The sequence below is a fragment of the Thalassophryne amazonica genome, chromosome 17 (genome assembly GCF_902500255.1).
Source record: "Thalassophryne amazonica chromosome 17, fThaAma1.1, whole genome shotgun sequence".
In the NCBI taxonomy this organism is placed as follows: domain Eukaryota; kingdom Metazoa; phylum Chordata; class Actinopteri; order Batrachoidiformes; family Batrachoididae; genus Thalassophryne; species Thalassophryne amazonica.
This window is the reverse complement of record NC_047119.1, coordinates 70,668,037-70,692,550: the sequence shown is the minus strand read 5'-3', so window position 1 is coordinate 70,692,550 and position 24,514 is coordinate 70,668,037. Positions and strand designations below refer to the sequence as shown.

The window sequence follows — 24,514 nt, the reverse complement described above, 5'->3', positions numbered from 1 at the left end:
TGGGCGCGACGCAAGCGACTGCAGCCACAGGTTGCCATGTATATATATGAATAAATTAAAAAAATTACAATTTGACTCTTTTACAACGAACGCTGAGCCATTAATTATACAGAAAAATCAACACAAACGTGCTGATGCTAACAGCTTAATGCTAACTTTAACACTGAAAATTCCATAGACATGCTAACACTTTAGCATCGGTCCCGTTTTTAAGTTATAAAATACATCTATCAACTGTTTCAGAAGACCATAACAAGTCGGTTTAACATAAAAATATTAAATATTACTCACAGACATATGCTCTTCAGGGTTTTAGCGGGGAAAAAATTAGGATAAAGTGAAATATAGCAATCAATCCACAAATCGTAGATCGAAGCACTGCTTCGACCTGCGAATCACTGCTTCGATTGGTTCAAGGTTCAAAACAAAGCCGCACTGCAATAGACTAGAAGTCTATTTTAAACAAACGCTGAGTGACACGACATGGCGACTGCCAGTCCCAGTGAACAGGCAGCATGACGTTAGCTGGTTGTTCGCTTCAACAAAACAAAGATGACAGAAAATGCTCCAAAACAGCCTAATTCTGTATAAATGTAATCTGTTTCTCATATATTTTATAAATGTTAAAAGAAATAAACACTTCTAAATCTAAACCCACTGTTTTGTAACCAGATAACACCTCTGAAGTGATTTACGTGCACACCCTGGAAACGCCCATCAAGAGACAAAACTGGCTGCTTGTCACTGTCACTTGAAGCTAATGTGACCATAGCTTCAGTCTTCACAGCCTTTCTGTGCCGATCCTGCAGGCCAGAGAACGTTAGTGCTTCCAAAAGGAACACAGGACTCCAGACATCACCGTCTTAATGTTCCACAGGTAATGTGCCATTTTCCTTGCTCTAGTAAAAATAACAGACATGATCCAAGGCCCATGAATCAAATGTTCTCCTACTTACTGTTGTATGGCTGGGGGGCCTGGCTGCCTTTTTGTTTCTGTCTTTTGTTTTTCCTTCCAGGTGGCTTGCATTTGGGACTGAGTGGCTGTGTTGCTGAGGTTATCAGGACCTCACCCTGATCACCTGCGGCTCGTCAGGACTCACAGCTGAGGTGCATCTATATGGATTGGAACATGGTGGCATTTAAGACTGGAGTATACAGTGTGTATTTGCCAGAGACTCGACCTTGTGACCAGACGGGTAAGATCGTCGTCTCGGGAGCCATCTCATCATCAGTGGATGCAGAGAACGTCCAGGGTTTGATGCACGGTCTGTGAAAGAGGAGGGGGTGAGGTCTCACTCTCGTCAGCACACTTCCTGAGGTACGTTAGATTTTGTGACTAACATTTATACAGTCAGTAAATGTGGTGTCCCTCACACCTTTATTATATTGAGCTGTATGTTAGTCATGTATCGGCTTCCACTGCAGTGGAGTTTTGTGAACTGGATGTTCCATGCCTGCAGGTTGGGAAGCTGATTAGTAATCAAGCCACGAAGTGTTTGCTGTTTGTACACCTTTAAGTGTTCTCTCTGTGTGTAGAGTGTGGACTCACATAATGGTTCCTTCTTTCACAGACTCGGTTTGTTGCGGCCACCTGGGGGGTGTCGGCGGGGTCCTTGGGTCCGAACAGCTTCTGGCTCCGGACCGTTAGCGCTGCTGGGAGCGCACCACGCCAGACCGCACTTTGTTATTTTTGTATCACTGTTATGTATTAAATTCAGTTAGCCTTTGTACCGTGCTCTGCTTATTTCATACTGGGTCCTTCAAACGCTGGTCGGTTCTCCGAGCTGCGTCCGACACATAACACTTACGTGTATTCAACAACGTGATCAATCAAGGCCACAATGGGCGGGCCTTCAGCAGGGGCGTGCTCGTAGTTGGCACCACATGTCCCATCTTCTCCAATAATAAACTGAAAGATAAAAACAAGACAATATTAACACTTCAAATTTATGTCAGTATAAATGGCTGTGACAGCTGTGGTGGAGGTGGTGATATGATGATTTAAAGAGGACAGCATTTATTAAAGTGAGGTGTACATAATGATGAAAAAAATCAAATGCAAATGGATTTTTCTTAGAGCCGTGACTGTTGCGACATTAAAATTACACCAGTCATCCAACAAGTGACCTTTGACACATCACCTGGAAGTCATAAAGGTCACATGCAAGCTATCAAACGCATGGTTGTCAGACAATTCAATTTTATTTACTGTATATAGGGCCAAATCACAACACAACGCTGCCTCAAGGCACTTTACTAACCTGACCAACCCTCTGAGTGAGCACACAGGCGACAGTGGTAAAGAAAAAAAACTCCCTCTGGTGTTACTGAGGAAGAAACCTCAAGCAGACCAGACTCCAAGGGGTGACCTACTGCTTAGGCCACTCTAAGAGTTACAAGGTTTTTTACAAAAGATGGGGGGCGGGAGAGCAGAAGAAACAGAAAACAGAAAAAAAAACAGCAGAGCAACAAAAACAGTCCACTACTGAGATAAAAACAGTCCATCTTGGTGCTTAGTCTCAGTTTCCAGGTCTTGAATGGTAAATGGACTGCATTTATATAGGGAGCAACTAGGGGATTAAGGACTTTGCCCAAGCGCTCTTAGTGATTTTCTGGTCAGGCTTGGATTTGAACCAAGGATCCTCTCGTCTCAAGCACAACGCTTAAGCCCATCACCTCCCCTTGAAAAGAGGGTATGGGCTAAGTCACCAAACCATGCCTGAGATGGTAAATCTCCACGTTGGATGGAAAATGGTGGAAAGAAATCAATTGTTTACAGCAGCAGAACGTTCCAAAATTCTACAACGTAAGAGCAAAATCCTTCTTTGTTTGAATTCAGCTAAGGATCAGTATATGATGAACATTATGTGGACTGGCCTTCGGGACCCGTGTTTTTTTGTGGATGTTTTTTGGAGCTGCTGGCTGCTGATATTCAGTACCTGCACACCTACAAGCATTTCATCAGGGATACAAATACTTCATTGTGGGTCCATGGACAAGATCATCATAAGATGTGCCTCAGATCATCATCGCATTATAGCAAAAGTGAGTTGCTTTGAGCACAGTTTATTTATTTTTTTAAATGGTGGCAAGGAAAATCATGCACATCCACACTGCATGGGTTGGTTTCTGCTGTTCCTTCTGCTTAGGGAGACATGCTGGTAAATACGTTAAATACTTTCCATACAGCCTCACCGAGCTCAGACAGGCTTAAAACAGTCTAAAGCTGTTTGATTCAAGTTGTCACAGTGTGGTGATAGCTTGTGGTAACTGACAATGCAGTTTATGGATGAGTGAACACAGCTTGTTGTTGCTTTGTTTACCATTCACTATGCCAGTATATTGGTGACTTCCAGGTTTGACCACATGGCATGCATACCATCTATAGGTAGAGCAACCTGAGGACAGTTTGGCATCCTAGGGTGCAGGGCCAGTGGCCATTAACATGCTTGTCAGTGCCTCGGACAGAGACAGAAACAGCAGAATCAGTCAGCTGGAAATAACTGCACCTAATGTCTTAGTTCACCGGAAGTAAATCAACAGGGAAGCAGAGAGAATACTGAGGTGGTCAACAGCAGCTAGCCCTGTGCTTCACTAACAGACCCACAGCTTAGATGTAGTGAGGCTGAGACCTGTTCCGTGCTAACAATATTAATTAAAAGGAGAAGAAACATAATGCCATACTACACCAGTATGCTAACCATACGAGAGGGAGAATATGTGAGTCTTTAGTCTGGACTTGAATGTCTGTATGGAATCTGACCATTTTATCTCTGTAGGAAGTACATTAAACAAAACAGGCACACTATAAGAGAAGGCTCTCTGGCCTGCAGACTTTTTTAACCTTAGGGAACAAAGTAGCCCTGCGTCCTGGAAATGTTAAATCAGATATGTAGGGAGGTGATAGAAAGTTGAATAGCATGCTATCACCTCCCTAGCACCAGTGCTATTCAACTTGTTCTTCACACAAGTCCTTCTACACACTGTGAAAGAGCCTGACCTCGGGATATACATCAAATTCCGCTCAGACAGATCGGTCTTTGATCTACACCGCCTGCAAGCCCAAACAAAGACTGTGGAAAGACTTATCCTAGAAGCTCTGTTTGCTGATGACTGTGCTCTCATGCCACACATGGAAAATCACCTACAACACATTATAGACCATTTTGCAGAAGCGTCAAAACTCTTTGGCCTAACAATCAGCCTTGGAAAAACAGTGGTATTAGTGCAACCTGCACCAAATACAACTTTACCTGCACCTAATATCACCATCACCTCAGTCGTACAGCAAAATATGTTACACTTCACGTATCTTGGAAGCACAGTCTCAGCAGACGGATCACTGGACAAAGAAATCACAAGCAGAATCCGGAAAGCCAGTCAGGCATTGGGCAGATTGAGAGCTAAGGTTCTTTAGCACAGAGGAGTCAAACTGTCCACAAAGCCTAAAATCTACAAGGCCGTAGTAATCCCTACACTCCTGTATGGATGTGAAATGTGGACTCCGTACCGCCGCCACACAAACAGAATAGAAAGCCTTTATTGTCATTATACACGGCATACATAGTGTACACAGTACAACAAAATTAAAAAGCTACTCCTTAAAAAGTGCACTCAGCACTATATGTAAATAAAAGACTAAAAAAAAAAAAGACACAAAGACAGACAAACAGATGAAAATGGTGCAATATGTCAATTCAGTGTAAATTTGAATTTAACATGGTGATAGCTTTGGGAAAGAAACTGTCCCCAAGTCTGTTTGTTCTGGCCAGTATGGACCTGTAGCGCGTGCCAGAAGGCAACAGATTAAAGAGGTGGAAGCTTGGGTTGAGAGAGTTGTATAGCTGTAGCCTCTTCCTGTCAGCCTCTGTGCAGCTGGAGTGCCACACTGACACAGCATAGGTCAGCAGGCTCTCGATGGTGGAACGATAGAAGGTCACCAGCAGGCGTGTTTGTAGTTGCTCCTTCCTGAGCACCCTCAGGAAGTGTAGCCGCTGCTGGGCCTTCTTGACCAGTGCTGAGGTGTTGACTGACCAGGAGAGGTCTGCAGATATGTGACCCCCAAGGAATTTGAAAGACTCCACTCGCTCCACACATTCGCCATTAATGTACAGGGGGGCAAGGGCAGCACTATTCCGCCAGAAGTCCAAGATGAGTTCCTTAGTCTTTGCGATATTCAGTACCAAGTTGTTAGATGCACTCCACTCACCAAGTTTCAGGACCTCATCTCTGTAAGTCGCTTCATTTCCCCGTTATCCGCCACACCACTGTTGTGTCATCAGCAAATTTCACAATGATGTTTTCTGAGTGGGCGGGAATGCAGTCGGACGTGTAGACATGGCCGCAAGCAACTGAAAATTTTTTGACTGAACATTTTCCGTGAGTGGATGGACTGTGCGGCGAAGTCACCTAGGGGGGTCTGGGGGCATGCTGCAATTTGGTGCATTCTGAGTGCAATTTGGACAGTTTTCCTTTGCCCAAAACAGTGCTTTTTGACTCTTATCATACTGCAAAAAATGACTAAAGTGTATTAATTTCATCAAAATTTATTTAAACCTTAGAATAGTGGCTTATTTTGCTGCGGAACTGTTCTTGTGTGGGCCGCTGAAGAGGAGGTACTGTTGGCCCACCACCACCAGATGGCGCCCTGCTTTAAGTGCGGGCTTCAAGCACAAGAGGGCGTCATAGCAACCGGGAGTGACAGCTGTCACTCGTCATCAGCAACAGCTGTCACTCATCCACATCACCACCACCATAAAGGCCGGACTGCAACTCCACCTCCCCGCCGAGAAATCAGCTACCTTGGAGGTAATTTCTCTGCTGACTTAAAACTGAATAATAGTTTGAACTCTTTTGCAGCCGTTTTCCTGTAGTGTTTCCTTATATGCTGGATTGGCGTTTGGTGTGATTAGCGACTGCTTCGCCTCACACCCCAACCAGATAAGTGGTTAAACAGGAGCTGCACGAGTGTGTGACTGGAGGTGGAGGTGCTCCCTCCCAAAAGAACACAGACTGTGGGATTACTGAGTGTGCGTACTCACACTCACCTGTGCTGTTTTTGTTCTCTGCCAGCAGTGCCAGGTCTGACAGCTGGAGACGGTGGCCACCTGGGGACTCAGGACTTGGCGGCTCCGGTGTTCTTCAGATCCGTTGGCGGTGAGGGCCGTGTGGGATCCGGCTCGGTTCTGGACGGGCGTCTCCTATCCTCAAGCCTGCCACACGTCACCCAACGTGTAATTGACTGTAGTTCCAAACTTGTTGTCTGTATTCCGTTGTGCACAATTTACAACATTAAATTGTTACTGTTTTGGCTTATCCATTGCCCGTTCATTTACGCCCCCTGTTGTGGGTCCGTGTTCCTACACTTTCACAACAATTGTATCACTTCCTGTTCCGGAGCACAGTGGTGTTTTGCTGTATCTGTTAGCTGTTTAATCTGCGCAGTTAGATTGATCTAGTTAACTAGATAACGATTTGTTTCACAGTGCAATCTTCACGTGCCTTAACTAAAGCACTCCCTCTGCTGAAACACCTCTAAATTATTTACACATTGTTCACTTTGCGTGTTTTTAGGAATCCGCTAGCTTAGCGCAGCTACTAGATCTTAGCCGGTTTAGCATGGCGGCTTCTCCTGTCTCCCGCACTTTTCTGCTCTGGGTGTGAAATGTTTAGTTATTCCTCGGCCTCCTTTAGCAGTAATGGTACTTGTAATAAGTGTAGCTCATTCGTAGCTTTGGAGGCCAGGCTGGGCGAATTGGAGACTCGGCTCCGCACCTTGGAAAATCCTACAGCTAGCCAGGCCCCTGTAGTCGGTGCGGACCAAGGTAGCTTAGCCGCCATTAGTTCCCTCCCGGCAGATCCCGAGCAGCTGGGAAAGCAGGCTGACTGGGTGACTGTGAGGAGGAAGCGTAGTCCTAAACAGAAGCCCCGTGTACACCGCCAACCCATTCACATCTCTAACCGTTTTTCCCCACTCGGCGACACACCCGCTGAGGATCAAACTCTGGTTATTGGCGACTCTGTTTTGAGAAATGTGAAGTTAGCAACACCAGCAATCATAGTCAATTGTCTTCCGGGGGCCAGAGCAGGCGACACTGAAGGAAATTTGAAACTGCTGGCTAAGGCTAAGCGTAAATTTGGTAAGACTGTAATTCACTTCGGCAGTAATGACACCCGGTTATGCCAATCGGAGGTCACTAAAATTAATATTGAATCGGTGTGTAACTTTGCAAAAACAATGTCAGACTCTGTAGTTTTCTCTGGGCCCCTCCCCAATCGGACCGGGAGTGACATGTTTAGCCGCATGTTCTCCTTGAATTGCTGGCTGTCTGAGTGGTGTCCAAAAAATGAGGTGGGCTTCATAGATAATTGGCAAAGCTTCTGGGGAAAACCTGGTCTTGTTAGGAGAGACGGCATCCATCCCACTTTGGATGGAGCAGCTCTCAAAACGTGACTATCCAGGGTTGGGACCAGGAAGCAGAGTTGTAGTCTTACACACCTCTCTGCAGCTTCTCTCCCCCTGCCATCCCCTCATTACCCCATCCCCGTAGAGACGGTGCCTGCTCCCAGACCACCAACAACCAGTAAAAATCTATTTAAGCATAAAAATTCAAAAAGAAAAAATATAGCGCCTTCAACTGCACCACAGACTAAAACAGTTAAATGTGGTCTATTAAACATTAGATCTCTCTCTTCTAAGTCCCTGTTAGTAAATGATATAATAATGGATCAACGTATTGATTTATTCTGCCTTACAGAAACCTGGTTACAGCAGGATGAATGTTAGTTTAAATGAGTCAACAGCCCCGAGTCACACTAACTGTCAGAATGCTCGTAGCACGGGCCGAGGCGGAGGATTAGCAGCAATCTTCCACTCCAGCTTATTAATTAATCAAAAACCCAGACAGAGCTTTAATTCATCTGAAAGCTTGACTCTTAGTCTTGTCCATCCAAATTGGAAGTCCCAAAAACCAGTTTTATTTGTTGTTATCTATCGTCCTCCTGGTCGTTACTGTGAGTTTCTCTGTGAATTTTCGGACCTTTTGTCTGATTTAGTGCTTAGCTCAGATAAGATAATTATAGTGGGCGATTTTAACATCCACACAGATGCTGAGAATGACAGCCTCAACACTGCATTTAATCTATTGTTAGACTCTACTGGCTTTGCTCAAAATGTAAATGAGTCCACCCACCACTTTAATCATACCTTAGATCTTGTTCTGACTTATGGTATGGAAATTGAAGACTTAACAGTATTCCCTGAAAACCCCCTTCTGTCTGATCATTTCTTAATAACATTTACATTTACTCTGATGGACTACCCAGTAGTGGGGAATAAGTTTCATTACAGTAGATGTCTTTCAGAAAGCGCTGTAACTAGGTTTAAGGATATGATTCCTTCTTTATGTTCTCCAATGCCATATACCAACACAGGGCAGAGTAGCAACCTAAACTCTGTGAGTGAGATAGATTATCTCGTCAATAGTTTTATATCCTCATTGAGGACAACTTTGGATGCTGTAGCTCCTCTGAAAAAGAGAGCCTTAAATCAGAAGTGCTTGACTCCGTGGTATAACTCACAAACTCGCAGCTTAAAGCAGATAACCCATAAGTTGGAGAGGAAATGGCGTCTCACTAATTTAGAAGATCTTCACTTAGCCTGGAAAAAGAGTCTGTTGCTCTATAAAAAAGCCCTCCGTAAAGCTAGGACATCTTACTACTCATCACTAATTTAAGAAAATAAGAACAACCCCAGGTTTCTTTTCAGCACTGTAGCCAGGCTGACAAAGAGTCAGAGCTCTATTGAGCTGAGTATTCCTTTAACTTTAACTAGTAATGACTTCATGACTTTCTTTGCTAATAAAATTTTAACTATTAGAGAAAAAATTACTCATAACCATCCCAAAGACATATCGTTCTCTTTGGCTGCTTTCAGTGATGCCGGTATTTGGTTAGACTCTTTCTCTCCGATTGTTCTGTTAGTTACTTCCTCCAAACCATCAACATGTCTATTAGACCCCATTCCTACCAGGCTGCTCAAGGAAGCCCTACCATTAATTAATGCTTCGATCTTAAATATGATCAATCTGTCTTTATTAGTTGGCTATGTACCACAGGCTTTTAAGGTGGCAGTAATTAAACCATTACTTAAAAAGCCATCACATGACCCAGCTATCTTAGCTAATTATAGGCCAATCTCCAACCTTCCTTTTCTCTCAAAAATTCTTGAAAGGGTAGTTGTAAAACAGCTAACTGATCATCTGCAGAGGAATGGTCTATTTGAAGAGTTTCAGTCAGGGTTTAGAATTCATCATAGTACAGAAACAGCATTAGTGAAGGTTACAAATGATCTTCTTATGGCCTCAGACAGTGGACTCATCTCTGTGCTTGTTCTGTTAGACCTCAGTGCTGCTTTTGATACTGTTGACCATAAAATTTTATTACAGAGAATAGAGCATGCCATGGATATTAAAGGCACTGCGCTGCAGTGGTTTGAATCATATTTATCTAATAGATTACAATTTGTTCATGTAAATGGGGAATCTTCTTCACAGACTAAGGTTAATTATGGAGTTCCACAAGGTTCTGTGCTAGGACCAATTTTATTCACTTTATACATGCTTCCCTTAGGCAGTATTATTAGACAGCATTGCTTAAATTTTCATTGTTATGCAGATGATACTCAGCTTTATCTATCCATGAAGCCAGAGGACATGGTGGGGAAAGTGTAGTGACACGGACCCACAACAGGGGGCGCAAATGAACGGTCAATAGATGAGCCAAAAGGTAACAATTTAATGTTGTGAATGTGCACAACGGATATACAGACAATCTCAGAATCTGATAGCAGTCAATACACAAAGGTGACGTGTGGGCAGGCTCGAGGATAGAAGATGTCTGTCCTGAGAAGAGCCGGAACCACACAATTTCCGCCGCCACCGAACCTGGTGAATACTGGAGCCGCCAAGTCCCGAATTCCCAGGTGATCACCGTCCCCGACTGTCGGATCTGGTACTGCTGGCGAGAAGCACAAACAGTGAGATGTGGGTGTGTGCACACCCAGTAACAAAAACAGTCAGAAGGTGGAAAGTCACCTCCACCTTTAATCACACACTCGTGCAGCTCCTGTTAACCACTTATCTGGTTGGGGTGTGAAGCAAAGCCGTCGCTGATCCCACCAAAACGCCAATCCCACAGATAAGGCAACACCCACAGGAAAACGGCTGCAAAGGAGTTCAGACTATAAAGTCAGTGTTAAGTTCAGATACAGCAGAGAATATTACCTTCACAGGTAGATGATATCTCGGCAATGAGGTGGAGATGACGTCCGGGTTTTATGCAGTAGTACGATGAAGTGTAGATGGGTGACAGCTGTCATGAGATAATGAGTGACAGCTGTCACCCCCGGCTGTGTCCGTGGCGACAGCGCCCTCTCGTGCCTGAAGCCCGCACTTCAGGCAGGGCGCCCTCTGGTGGTGGGCCAGCAGTACCTCCTCTTCTGGCGGCCCACACAACAGGACACACACCAATTAGCTAAACTGCAGGATTGTCTTACAGACATAAAGACATGGATGACCTCTAATTTCCTGCTTTTAAACTCAGATAAAACTGAAGTTATTGTACTTGGCCCCACAAATCTTAGAAACATGGTGTCTAACCAGATCCTTACTCTGGATGGCATTACCCTGACCTCGTTGGAAACACAGGTAATTTCTACCTGCCTGGCGTTTCCGCCTGACGCACCTCCACCAGTGCCGGTGGGGTAACTGCAGGGTCATCAGCCGGGAGCCACCCTTCATTGATGTTTCGCTCCATTAATCCCGGAACATCTCACGGTGGTGGAGCAACGGCAGGGACGTCTCCCTGCCGCCCCCTGCAGCCACCCCTAGAACCCCTCTTTCCCCCACGACCTATCCTTCCTACGCAACCACAGCCAGAAGCTGGCTCTCCGCTTCCTCTGCCAGCTCCCTACATGCCCTCTTCAGCCTTATTCCAGACACGCCGATCTTCCTAAGGAGGTGCTGAATGGATGTTCCAATGAACCCCCTACAGCCAACCTCCACGGAATAGATAACTGCGGACCATCCCGCTTCCCGACACTCCGCTACCAAGTCGGTGTATTTATCTCTCTTCCTTTCACAGGCAGCCTCCATTCCTCCCTCCCAAGGGACCGTTAGCTCCACCAAAATCACAGAGTTAACATCAGCAGACCACAGCACAACATCTGGCCTCAAAGAGGTGGTAACAATCTCTTGGGGGGAACTTGAGCTGCCTATCGAGATCCACCCTCAAGTTCTAGCTACATCCAGGTGTTAGCAGTGACCTTGTCCTCTGAGCAACAGGTTGGACTCCAGACTGCTTTTTTGCATTTGCGCAATATCTCTAAAATTAGAAAGGTCTTGTCTCAGAGTGTTGCTGAAAAACTAATTCATGCATTTATTTCCTCTAGGCTGGACTATTGTAATTCATTATTATCAGGTTGTCCTAAAAGTTCCCTGAAAAGCCTTCAGTTAATTCAAAATGCTGCAGCTAGAGTACTGACAGGGACTAGAAGAAGAGAGAGCATATCTCACCCATATTGGCCTCTCTTCATTGGCTTCCTGTTAATTCTAGAATAGAATTTAAAATTCTTCTTCTTACTTATAAGGTTTTGAATAATCAGGTCCCATCTTATCTTAGGGACCTCATAGTACCATATCACCCCAATAGAGCTCTTCGCTCTCAGACTGCAGGCTTACTTGTAGTTCCTAGGGTTTGTAAGAGTAGAATGGGAGGCAGAGCCTTCAGCTTTCAGGCTCCTCTCCTCTGGAACCAGCTCCCAATTCAGACCAGGGAGACAGACACCCTCTCTACTTTTAAGATTAGGCTTAAAACTTTCCTTTTTGCTAAAGCTTATAGTTAGGGCTGGATCAGGTGACCCTGAACCATCCCTTAGTTATGCTGCTATAGACTTAGACTGCTGGGGGGTTCCCATGATGCACTGAGTGTTTCTTTCTCTTTTTGCTCTGTATGCACCACTCTGCATTTAATCATTAGTGATTGATCTCTGTTCCCCTCCACAGCATGTCTTTTTCCTGGTTCTCTCCCTCAGCCCCAACCAGTCCCAGCAGAAGACTGCCCCTCCCTGAGCCTGGTTCTGCTGGAGGTTTCTTCCTGTTAAAAGGGAGTTTTTCCTTTCCACTGTCGCCAAGTGCTTGCTCACTGGGGGTCATTTTGACAGTTGGGGTTTTTCTATAATTATTGTATGGCTTTGCCTTACAATATAAAGCGCCTTGGGGCAACTGTTTGTTGTGATTTGGCGCTATATAAATAAAATTGATTTGATTTATTTACTATTTTGTATGACAGTATGTGTCCATAATAAGTTACTATCCACAAATGTAATGACTGTCTGCAATAATTTAACTGACTATAATTTCTGCTTTCATTCTACACAATTAAACAAATCCTAAGTGTGTCTTACAAAATAAATAAATTATTCGAACCTTTATGCTATTACCTGGTAAAATAAATAATACATTTAAAGACACTAAAAGACATGGTAAGTACTGCCAATGAAAAGTCTTTTTCCCCGTTGTTGAAGCTTATCTCTTCTTCTGCCATGTAGGGCAAATGAAGTTCCTTCAAGTGGCATCCCACTTCCTTGGTCATAAACTCCCACACTTCTGGCAAGTACTGGTCATCAACCCTGTACATCTTCACCTCTCTCCAAAGACTTGGTGTGCGGATGGATGGCATGTGGCCGTAGGCCTTCTCCACACTGAGTAGGTCCACGATACCTACATACTTCAGCACCTCAACCTGCAGTTCTACTGGCAGCAAGTCCATGGCTGTTATTAGATTAAAAATGGAAGTCTATGGTGGCATTCTGCATTCATGTTATCTGTGTGGCACTGCTGAGTTTTCTTTTTTAATGTTTTATTTAATTTGGAGATCACTTTTTGGGGGAAATTGTAAATATATTTAGGTATTGTAAATTAACTGCAGTTGTATTTACTGTTAATTAAGCAACCACTGAAGATATGTGCACTGAGGTGGGATTTTTACTTCTTCCCACTCCCTTTCGAATTTTCTTGTCATTTTTTGATTTGCTTCTTTTTTGATCTTGTTTATTTTTTCATATGAGTGTAGAGGTACAGAGAACACAAAGAAGCTTTGTTCATTTGATTTGCTTATACTGTGAACTGCCATGATACTGGAATTGACAACTAAGTTTGAAATTAAAAAAAAAAAATTGATTGATTGAACCACGAGACCAACTGAATTTTAAATAGTCTTGTGAAATACTGTCACCACAATCCAGCACTTTCAAATGCCACACGTTTTAACATAAATGATAAAAATCATAACCAATGAACACTTTTACAGTATTAGCATTTTATTTTACTTCAAAATATTTTATTTTACAAAATATAGCTTGTCATTTTTGAATCGATTAAAGAGTAAAAACTTAATAAATCAGTTGTAAGTACTAAAAGAAGTTTATGTAGAAAGCAATTTAGCCAGAAGGTTGAGAGGGGGTTAGTGTTGACTTTTTAAGTACTTGAAAGACACTGGACTCATCGAGAGGATTTAGTACTGCTATAATGGACTGATGCAGCAGGTGGCAGCAGTGCGATGCCATTAAGTGCCGTAGAAGAAGAGAGGGGTACGTTAGATTTCATCACCGGGACACACGTTGGGAGAGGAGTGCATTTCATGTCAAAATAAAGCTATAAAGTGTAAAAACGGAAGGAAATCAATTGTAAGGCCTGAAATGAGTTTCTGTAGTAAGTATTTTAGCAGTAAAGTCCAGTGAGAGGAGGAAGTGTTGCCTTTTTAAATACCTGAAAGACACGGGACTCAATGAGGATTTAGGGTTGCTTTAACGGCCTGATACAGTACGTGGCAGCGGTCCAACAATAAGGATGCCGGCTGCCATTAAACGCCGTAGAAGAAGAGAGGGGTAAGTTTGATTTTCTCATAGGGACACCCGGTTTGATAGGAGAGCGTTTCGTGTCGAAATAAAGCCATAAAATATATATTTTTTTAAGTTAGCGGTTTTATACGACGATATAAACGGAACATGGGAAAAAATTGGACGGAAATCCATAAACAGAGGTTTTACTCACGTTTACCTTCAGAAAGCAACGAGCGCGGTAGTAATGTTAAGCTCGAGTCAGGCTGCTCGACACAGCATCGAGCTTTGTGAACCAGAAGTGTCGGTGAGCAGCGTTTCGAGCACGCCCCCATCACGTGACCACTGCGAGCGAGGCCTCGTTACGTCACACCACGTGTCGAGCTTCGCGGGAAAGTCGAATAATCTGGGCGTGTCAATACGACCCGCCAAGTCTTTAAATGAGATCTGAATCGCGGCACAAACTGGGTTTGTGAGAGGAGACTGCTAGCGACAGTGTAACTGCCAATTACTACGTGACAGGGACAGCATTAGTTTATATTTAGGTCTAGTTTAGAGTTCATTTAGTATAGTTAGCTACATACACATAGGACCTAACATAGACAGACACACACCACACACAACAGGCATTTATTCATATACAACATTTATCCACACAGTACATCAACATAGGTTATAGGTTAGACTATATATTCATAGGTAGATCAGAGACTGTGAGTGACTGAAGAGCTGTGATTTTGGTGAGCGGGTCTTCTCCAAAGCTGGAGAGGTGGTGAGGCAGAAGAGGAGCCGATTAAAGCCCAGCACTGTTGAAATTATTCTTTTTTTGAATAAAAATTCTTGATAGTTGCACAATCACCGTCTCCTATCCCCTCTATTCTAATTTACAAATTACAGTATCATAAGCACGTCTTTCTCACTTTTCCCGTCACATTCCATCCAAATATTGAGGACTGATGAATCTACATATAGTCTACAATAAAGGTTTTCATAACCAGTATGTGTACATCTGTAAGGACTATTTATTACATTAAGAAAGACACAATAATGAAGATGACATTTTTTATTAGTATTTTTCAAGGACAAACCACATCAGTCATGAATTACTGCAAACATTTGTCACAGCACTCGCTCAGGGTAATTCTCAAAACAATCCAGCAGATGTCACCCTTCAAACTGTATCAAATGCCTCGAAGCAGTGTGTCGATTTTCAGCCAGTTGTGTTGAAGTGGTTCATTGGTTCATGAGGCCTCGAAATTGCCATCATTAGAGCGCGGTGACAGAGTCGCTGCCCAGAACACCACTGCGCACACACGACCGCTTCCTGTAATGGCGGCCTCCGTATGGAATACATTTTAAAGCAAATTCCGTCCTTCTCTCCCGTTTTGTGTCGAAATGAAGCAATAAAATATTTTTTTCAGTTAGCGATTATAAATGACGGAATAAACGGAACCAGAAAATAAAAACTGACGGACATCCGTATACAGACGGAGATTTTGCAGCCATGTGGGCTCAGCACACAGCCCTGGGCGGAGCCGGTACTGAGAGTATAGATGGAGGAGAAGTAACAACCCACCCTCACCTGCTGGGGCCGGTTAACCAGAAAGTCTTTAATCCGGGAGCAGGTGGATAGTGGGAGCCCCAGGTTGACTAGCTTGGGGATCAGAATGTCCGGTATTATTGTATTGAAAGCTGAGCTGTAATCAATTAAAAGCATCCTGACGTAGCTCCCCTGTTTCTCCAAGTGACACAGCGCTGAGTGGAGGGCGGTGGTTATTGCGTCTTCTGTGGATCTGTTAGTCCAGTAGTGCAAACTGATGTGGGTCCAGGGTAGGGGGGAGACAGGCTTTGATGTGTTTCAGAACCAGTTTCTCAAAGCACTTGCTGATGACTGGGGTGAGTGCTACCGGGCGGAAATCACTAAGGCTGGTTGTGGGTGATTTTTTGGGGACTGGGATGATAATGGCAGATAATGGCAACTAGAAAAATTCCACGAGGTCACTGCGTACAATTATGAACACCTGCTGGAAAGATAAAATTACTAACCAGGAAGTACTGGATAGAGCCCATTGAGGCCAAGCATTGAGGCATAGCTATTGAAGGCTCAGTTACGATGGTCTGGTCATGTCAGTAGGATGGATGACAACCGTATGCCTAGGCAGCTGATGTACGGGGAGCTCAAGTTGGGCTCCCGCTGGAGGGGTAGACCTAAACTGAGGTACAAAGACCTTCTGAAGAAAAACCTTCAGTGGTGCTTTATTCAGCCATCTGAGTTTGAAGCAGCTGCCGCTGATTGAACAGCCTGGAGGGCTGTCATCTCTAAAGCCACAACTATGTTCGAGGAGGAGAGAAGGAAACATTTAGAAGCTGCAAGGGACAGGCAGCATAAAGCAGCATCAACCAACCCAGCTACATCAACCCATCAGTGCAGAAGGTATGGAAAGCTGTGTGTGTCAGCCTTTGGGTTGAGAAGTCATCAGAGGATCCATCCCCCCTGAGGGTCTGCACAGATGTCATCGAAAGAGACGGACTCCCAGAGAGGGAGGTGATAGTCCATGAATAATTTTACAGGTTAGCAACAGAAGCTTAAAATCAGATCTCACAGAGACAGGGAGCCAATGAAGGCAGGCCAAAATCAGTGTAATGTGATTGTACTTTCTGCTTTTTGTCAAAATTCAGACAGCAGCATTTTGAACCAATTGAAGACCTCTAATGCTGGACTGCAGCAAGCCAGAAAATAGGACATTACAATTACCCAGTCGAGAGGAGACAAATGCATGGATTAGATTCTCTGGATGAACCATAGACAGGATGGGATGAATCCTTGTGATGTTGTGAAGGTGGAACAAAGCAGTCCACATGATTTCTCTGATGTGTAGATCAAAGGACAACTTGGGATCAAAAATCACCCCAAGGTTCCTCACTTTGTCAGTGTGATATATAGTAGAGACGCTTGAGTCTTCGACTGGACTGGGTTGCTCGATGCAAGGACGTTTCGCTTCAAATCGCAGAAGCTTCCTCAGCTAAAATTCTTGCTCTGGTAGTCTGACTTCTGTCTTGACTCTTATAGAGAAGAATAAACAGAAGCCGCAAAAGCTGGAGTTTTAAACCTAATGCCCCTGTCACAGTGGTGTATTCATAGAGCTGCTCATTGCAGCGTTGTGTTTCATTTAAATACGCCCGAAATACACGTATACTCAGCCTTTAACAGTGTTCGTTCATACTTGTAGCTGCGTGTTCGCGTTTTAATGTGTGCACACAGTCGCGTGTGCCATGCTGCACCAGTTTCAGTGCTATTTTCTACCTCTGTGGAAGTGTGCTCTGTTCTCTACTGCATGGTGTGGTGCGGCTCAAAAACAGAGTCATTTAACATTATTATTATTATTATTTTTTTTTATGCAGTGAGTGCGTGTTTATTTTAGAGTCACAGCTCTTTCCAGCTTTGATCAGACTGATCAATCAGGGCGTTTGATAAGCGCACCAACATGCAGCGAGTGCACGTTTATTTTAAAGAGTCACAGCTCTTTTCAGCTTTGATCAGACTGATCGATCAGGTCATCTGATGAGCACACCAACATGCAGCGAGTGTGCGTTTATTTTAAAGAGTCACAGCTCTGATTAGACACACACACACAGAGAGAGAGAGAGAGAGAATGAGAGCGCGCACGAGAGCGCTTTTATTTTAAGGAGACTCAGACTCCTTAAAATAGCGCTTTCTCTCTCGCGCGCGTAGCCCTCAACATACTGCTGCGTATTGAGAAAAAACACCTCGTGAAGTGGGCAAAGAGCTGCTCATTACAGCGTAGATGATATGCTGTAATGAGCAGCTCTACGAATACGCCACTGTGACAGGGGCTTAACCAGACCCCTCCTACTGTGAGACAGACTGCTATAGGCTAGTGACTAACAATTGCTCTAATTAGCACCTATTGTGCTCTAGTTAGCACCCTCCTAATGACAGGGCAGCTGTCCCTCCTAATGATGGGACGGACGCCTGACGACTCTCCTGATGATGTGAATGACTCATTATTATGAACAAAAGACTGAAACTGCTTTTACCTGAGTACCCAATTGTAAACAGGGGACAAAGCGGAGGGGTAGACATAAACTGAGGTACAAAGACCTTCTGAAGAAAAACCTTCAGTTGTGCGGTATCCACCCATCTGAGTTTGAAGCAGCTGCCGCTGATCGACCAGCCTGGAGGGCTGTCATCTCTAAAGCCACAACTATGTTTGAGGAGGAGAGGAGGAAACATTTCGAAGCTGCAAGGGACAGGCGGCATAAAGCAGCATCGGCCAACCCAGCTACATCAACCCATCAGTGCAGAAGGTATGGAAAGCTGTGTGCGTCAGCCTTTGGGTTGAGAAGTCATCAGAGGATCCATCCCCCCTGAGGCTCTGCACAGATGTCATCATCGAAAGCGATGTACTACCAGAGGGGGAGGTGATAGTCCATGAATAATTTTACAGGTTAGCAACAGAAGCTTAAAGTCAGACCTCACAGAGACAGGGAGCCAATGAAGGCAGGCCAAAATCAGTGTAATGTGATTGTACTTTCTGCTTTTTGTCAAAATTCAGACAGCAGCATTTTGAAGCAATTGAAGACCTCTAATGCTGGACTGCAGCAAGCCAGAAAATAGGAAATTACAATTACCCAGTCGAGAGGAGACAAATGCATGGATTAGATTCTCTGCATGAGCCATAGACAGGATGGGATAGGTCAAAGCAGTTTCAGTCTTTTGTTCATGGTAATGAGTCATTCACATCATCAGGAGAGTCATCAGGGAAGCCTTCAGGAGAGGCGTCCGTCCCATCATTAGCAGGGACAGCTGCCCTGTCATTAGGAGGGTGCTAACTAGAGCACAAGAGGTGCTAATTAGAGCTATTGTTTAGTCACTAGCCTATAGCAGTCTGCCACTCAGTAGGAGGGGTCTGTTTAGGTTTAAAACTCCAGCTTTTGTGGCTTCTGTTATTCTTCTCTACAAGAGTCAAGACAGAAGTCAGACTACCAGAGCAAGAATTTTAGCTGAGGAAGCTTCTGCGATTTGAAGCGAAACGTGCTCGCGTCAAGCAACCCAGTCCAGTCGAACCTTCAAGCTTGTCTACTATGGAAACAACCTGGACAACTGAGAGCCTTCACAGAAACAAGTGTGATATATGACACAGGCAGGGACGTGTGGTCAAGGGAGGCAGGTGAAGCACAGCCTCACCTGTCATCATGGAAAGAAAAATGTAAAATGAAAAAAAAAAAATAAAAATAAAACGGTTATATTTATCCAGTGATTTGTACTATAAAGTTATTTTCCTTTTAACTTCACCAGTTTTAGATTATTTTTTATTCAAAATCGCTGAATTTTCACATTTGCTGTTCAAATACTGAGCAGAGACGTGCGGTGAGGCAGCAGACAACTCAGCCTCACTTTGGATTGCGCAATCACTGGGCTGACTGCTGGCACACTGTGCAGTCACACTGTCTCACTGTCTCTCTGTCTGTCACCATTAAAATGGACAAACACTTTGGCTGCATGAACTTAAATTCCATAGTTTAGCTGATGTACATAATATAAAGTGTTTTTTGTCAAAAGCTGTATGTGTGTGTAACGCATTTCGTGTGTTGAGCGATCGTAAAACTATAAAAAGGCACAGAGTGAGGTACGCAGTTCTCCTGCCTCATGGTAGGGGGCACTACTGATCCCAGAGATTCTTTTTGCAGCAACTCCTCAGCTGAAGAATATGTGACAGCAAACTACGAGAGCAGCCATTTATTTATTTTTTTCTCTTGCCTGGACTTTACTTTCAGAATGGAGGGCTACATATCCAAACTGAAGCAATTTTTTAAACTGGACTTTCAATTGAAGCAGGAGGTAATAATTAAAGGAAGATCAACAGCTAAAAGGCTGGCTTCAGACAACAGAAGACCTACTCTTTTCAAACGGAGCGGGACACACAAAGAGTCTGGCTGTGTGGACGTCAAGTAAGAAACTGCCTTTTTCTGCCTCCTTTTCTCAACTTGTGACAATGTCTGGACTCAGATGGGATATTGTGACCTAAAGAATTTACAAAGAAGTGTCATCAAACACGAGCAGTCGACCACTCACATTCAAAGCCAGAAAAGGCTCCAAACATACACTCGGAACAGGACTGATGAAGGACGACTTTCTTCTCTGGCGGTGATCTCCACTGAGACAGAGAGACTTTTAAAACTGAAGAAAGAACAAGTCATCGATGCTTTTGTTCAGAAGGAGCAGCACAAACTTCATTTGTGAGTAAAGGTAAGACCATAATAATGTTTTTTTTTAATTAAATGTGCTTTTTGTGTGCTACAGTTTGTATGTGTAAAGACTGCTGATAAGAGATTTCAAACATAACCCGTTTACTGCTGCCAATCAAACGGTGAATAAGCTACTCTGTGGGGTACATATGTTTGTAAAACTGATTGATTAAATCAGTGCCTCACCAGCCATCAACCTCACAGTGCATCACTGGAAACAGGAGTCCAAGGAACATGATTTCAGTCTTCTCCAAATTTAATAGTAAGAAATTGCTCAACATCCAGCTTTTCACAGAAGCAAGGCAATAATACTCTAAAGTCTTGATGTGTATGATATAATCAGCAGTTATCAGCATGTACAACTGAGTATTATCAGTGTAACAATGAAAAATAACCCCATAGCGTTGCAGTATATCCCAAAGGGGTGCTATATAATGGGAGAAAATCAGTGGACCCAACATGGTGTCTGAAGCGGTGTCCAAATCAATTGTAAGCAGATCGCTTACCACTTTAGTGAGAGCTGTTTCCATGGAATGGTGCGTTCTAAAAGCATACTGCAGTGGCTCAAAAAGGTTATTCTCAGTAAGGGAGTTCACGAGCTGCTGTGAAACCAATCTTTCAAGAATTTTGTAGCAAAATAATAGATTTGATATTGGCCTATAAATTTTGAGTAGATTAGGGTCAAGGTTAGAGTTCTTAAGGAATGGTTTAATCACTGCAGATTTAAAACATTTAGCAACAGATCAAGAGGTTAATGACAGGTTAATAATTTCCGGTACAGTTGGCCACAGGTCAGTAAACAGTTTTGTTGTTATTAGGTCAAAAAGACACGGTGTGCATTTAGAAGAAATTACAAGTTTCGTCAGCACGCCCAGTGAAATTTGGTAAGTTTCTGATGAATCAGTGATGGCACCCACATCAGCAACAGGGTGCAGTGGTGGAACTAAGGCATGCTGGGATATATTTGATCTAATGTCATCTATTTTCTTTTGAATGAACCTAATAAATATTGAGCTAAAAATGGAGTAACTTACAGGTGGTTGTCTTTGAAAAACTGTTTGCCACTATATATCAGAGTAGTATGTCCGCTTTCTAGCCAGTAGTGCATGCTTATAGTCCAGAATAGCACTGAGTCCTGCGAGGTGGAATACTTCTAGTTTTGAACAATGGCAAGTACAGTAGTGTTCAGAATAATAGTAGTGCTCTGTGACTCAAAAGATTAAAAAAAAACAGACGCGTGGAAGAAAACGGAAAACAACCATAAAAATGGATCGAGGAATAACCAGAACGCGTCTCTGGTTTTTTTTTTTGTCCATTTTAAAGCATTGGAGATCATTGTAGATGAACAGCCTATAATTTTTTGCACCTGCGTATACATTTTCTCCTCTCCAATCAACTTTTTAATGAAACTATGCTGTTCTTCTGAACAATGTCTTGAAGGTCCCATTTTCCTCAGGCTTTCAAAGAGAAAAGCATGTTCAACAGGTGCTGGCTTCATCCTTAAATAGGGGACACCTGATTCACACCTGTTTGTTCCACAAAATTGACAAACTCATTGACTGAATGCCACACTAACTATTATTGTGAACACCCCCTTTTCTACTTTTTTTTTTTTTACTAATAGCCCAATTTTATAGCCTTAAGAGTGTGCATATCATGAATGCTTGGTCTTGTTGGATTTGTGAGAATCTACTGAATCTACTGGTACCTTGTTTCCCATGTAACAATAAGAAATATACTCAAAACCTGGATTAATCTTTTTAGTCACATAGCGCTACTATTATTCTGAACACTACTGTATTTGTCATAAAACAGTCACTAAAAAAAACAGGCCTTCACAGCAGCCTCTGAACGGCAACACAAGTGCCCATGCCCCTAATGGGTTAGGATACGCAACTGGGCTTTAGTGCACGTGACAGTGAACATGATGATGACAATAATGATGTCTGGAAGACAACAAATGCATATTAAAATTCTAATCACTGGATTTGACTTTTTGTACATTTTGATCTAAGATGTTTTCATTTCTTCAGCTTGATCAGGCAGAGGACGGAGGACAGTTCACTCTCTGACTAATACGGTCACTGCGTTTATTGTTTTAGCTTTTGCATTCTAACCAATAGGTATTAAACCACAAAATAATGGATTGCACAAGTTATTCTCCAGTCAGCTGGCTTTAGAATAAAATATCTGTAGCACTCTTTCATTTGATGGAGATCAGTCAAAGGACTCTGCGGTAAAACGTCACATTCAGTCATTCACACAGTGACATTGCTGTGCTGCCATGGAAGATGCCCAGCTGCACACCACGTGGAGATTCAGAACCTTGCTTAGGGTACATTCACGGTTTTCCTGTCTGAATGGGAATTGAACCAAGACCTTCCTGTCTGACCTCCAGTCCACCGCCTCCCCACAGACAGGTCAGGGGATGGATACAGGAACATTTCCTACAGTTCATTTAAATCCTGGTTTTAGATCTGGAATTCCATCAGGAAGGGTAGCCGGTGCAAAACAAGCTGCGAATCCAAACCAGATCTGATGTTTTGCCCCCAAGGAAGCCAGAGTAGGAGCAAGCAAAAAAAAAAAAAAAAAAAAAAAAAAAAATCATAAAAATTAGGAAGTCTGGCACATTATGGTCATCAAGGAGCAGGCAAGTCTCACTACTGCACACAGGGGGGAAAAGTTAACCCAGAATGCATTGCTTTGTCAACATGTATTTTTTGTTTGTTTTTTTTCCAGACAAGTTTCCAAACCCATCGTTTAAAGTTGCTTGATAGTAAGTCCCTTCGGTTGCACCCTTGTTTTCACTTGGGGTCGCCACAGCAGATCCGAGGTGGATGTTGATTTGGCAGAGGTTTTATGCCACATGCCCTTCCTGACACAACTCCACCTTACATGGAGAAACAGGCAGGGGTGGGGCTTGAACCAGGAACCTTCTTAGTCGATGAGCCAGATGGGTTGGTCGGTACCACCAAAAGGATTGGGTTCCCATTGTGATTTTTAGCAAGGTCTACATCCCTAGTGATGGAAAATATGTGATAGCATTGCAGATTTGGTAGCCATCCATGTGTTATCATCATAAATTCAAAATGGCCACCACAATAGCCTACCAGGCACCAAAGAGTTGTGCTTTATGTGTCTTAACCTAGATGTTCGCCTAAGAGTAGTTTACTGCTAATCATAAAAATTCAGTTTTCATGGTTGCCATCTTGGATATCAAAATGGCCAACATTAAATTGCAAAAAACAATCCAAATTCGCACCTAATGTATAAAAACATGATCTATATGTCTAAATCTACATGCCAAGGTATAGGAAGAATACCTGCAGTTATGCACATGCAAGTGGGTGATGAGGACACTGAAACTAAAAACATTCAGCAGTCTTCAAAAGAAGACCAAGGCATTCATCCTACAGGCAGATCGAACTCTGTTTGGCTGCATAATTGTGATGGCACAGGTACGGAATCTACACATGGTGGATGTCCTCTCACATCCACTGGGGCCTCTTCCATGGGCCTTCGCTACACCTGAGGGTGGGCTGCGCAAGACCAACAAAGCAGCACTTGCATCCCTCCTTCAAAGGAATGTGCCAGTTGTTGAAAGGAAAGACATTCCTACTCATTCAGCCACCATTGTTGATGGGATGGACTTGGTACAAAGGGTGAAAGGAGATCAGGCTATATTTGGAGCACTGGCAACAACTGTCTTGTTGCAACAGTTGGTGATAGATGCTTCATGATCACACAAGAGGGCAGCAAGGAGATACAAGAGCTTTGCTGTGCACAGGCAGAGGCAGATGGACATTTGCTTCTGCATGCAGTTCATGCTGCAAAAGAGGGCTTCAATGCAGTTGCCATTGCTTCAGAAGATGTGTTCATCGCATGTCTGGCAAGCTATGGTGAGACTGGTGCCAAACTTTTCCAGAAGTGTAGAAGCAAAGGCCATGTGAGATATGTTGATATTGGGAAGAATGTGACAACTGTTGGAAGAGAAGTCTGCAAGGCTTTACCAGGGATGCACGCTTACACAGGATGTGACACTGTTAGTGCATTCACAAGCAAAGGCAAATCGAAAGCACTGAACCTTGTCAAAACCAGCAAAGATGTCCAGAAGGCGTTCACAGATCTGGGCCAGGAATGGGACCTCTCACCAGAACTGATGGAGAGGTTGGAGGGATTCACCTGTCTCTTGTATGCAAACAAGGCAGCATCTTCAAAGGTCAATGAGTTGAGATACCACTTGTTTTGTGCCAAGAAGGGTGAAATAGAAAGCCACCAGTCGCCACCATGTAGGGATTGCTTGGAAAGACATGCTGAGCGAGCCAACTACCAAGCTGCCATCTGGAG

At 43.6% G+C, this 24,514-nt stretch overlaps 1 protein-coding gene across 2 annotated transcripts in view; it reads right to left on the bottom strand.

Moving 5' to 3' along the window:
* Positions 1-24,514, bottom strand: part of crata (carnitine O-acetyltransferase a) — a 117,572-nt gene that overhangs the window by 25,693 nt on the left and 67,365 nt on the right. For both annotated transcript variants that reach the window (XM_034192878.1, XM_034192879.1), the window contains exon 8: positions 1,809-1,909. In XM_034192878.1, coding sequence (XP_034048769.1) covers positions 1,809-1,909 — 101 coding nt within the window. The remainder of the gene's footprint in view (positions 1-1,808; positions 1,910-24,514) is intronic.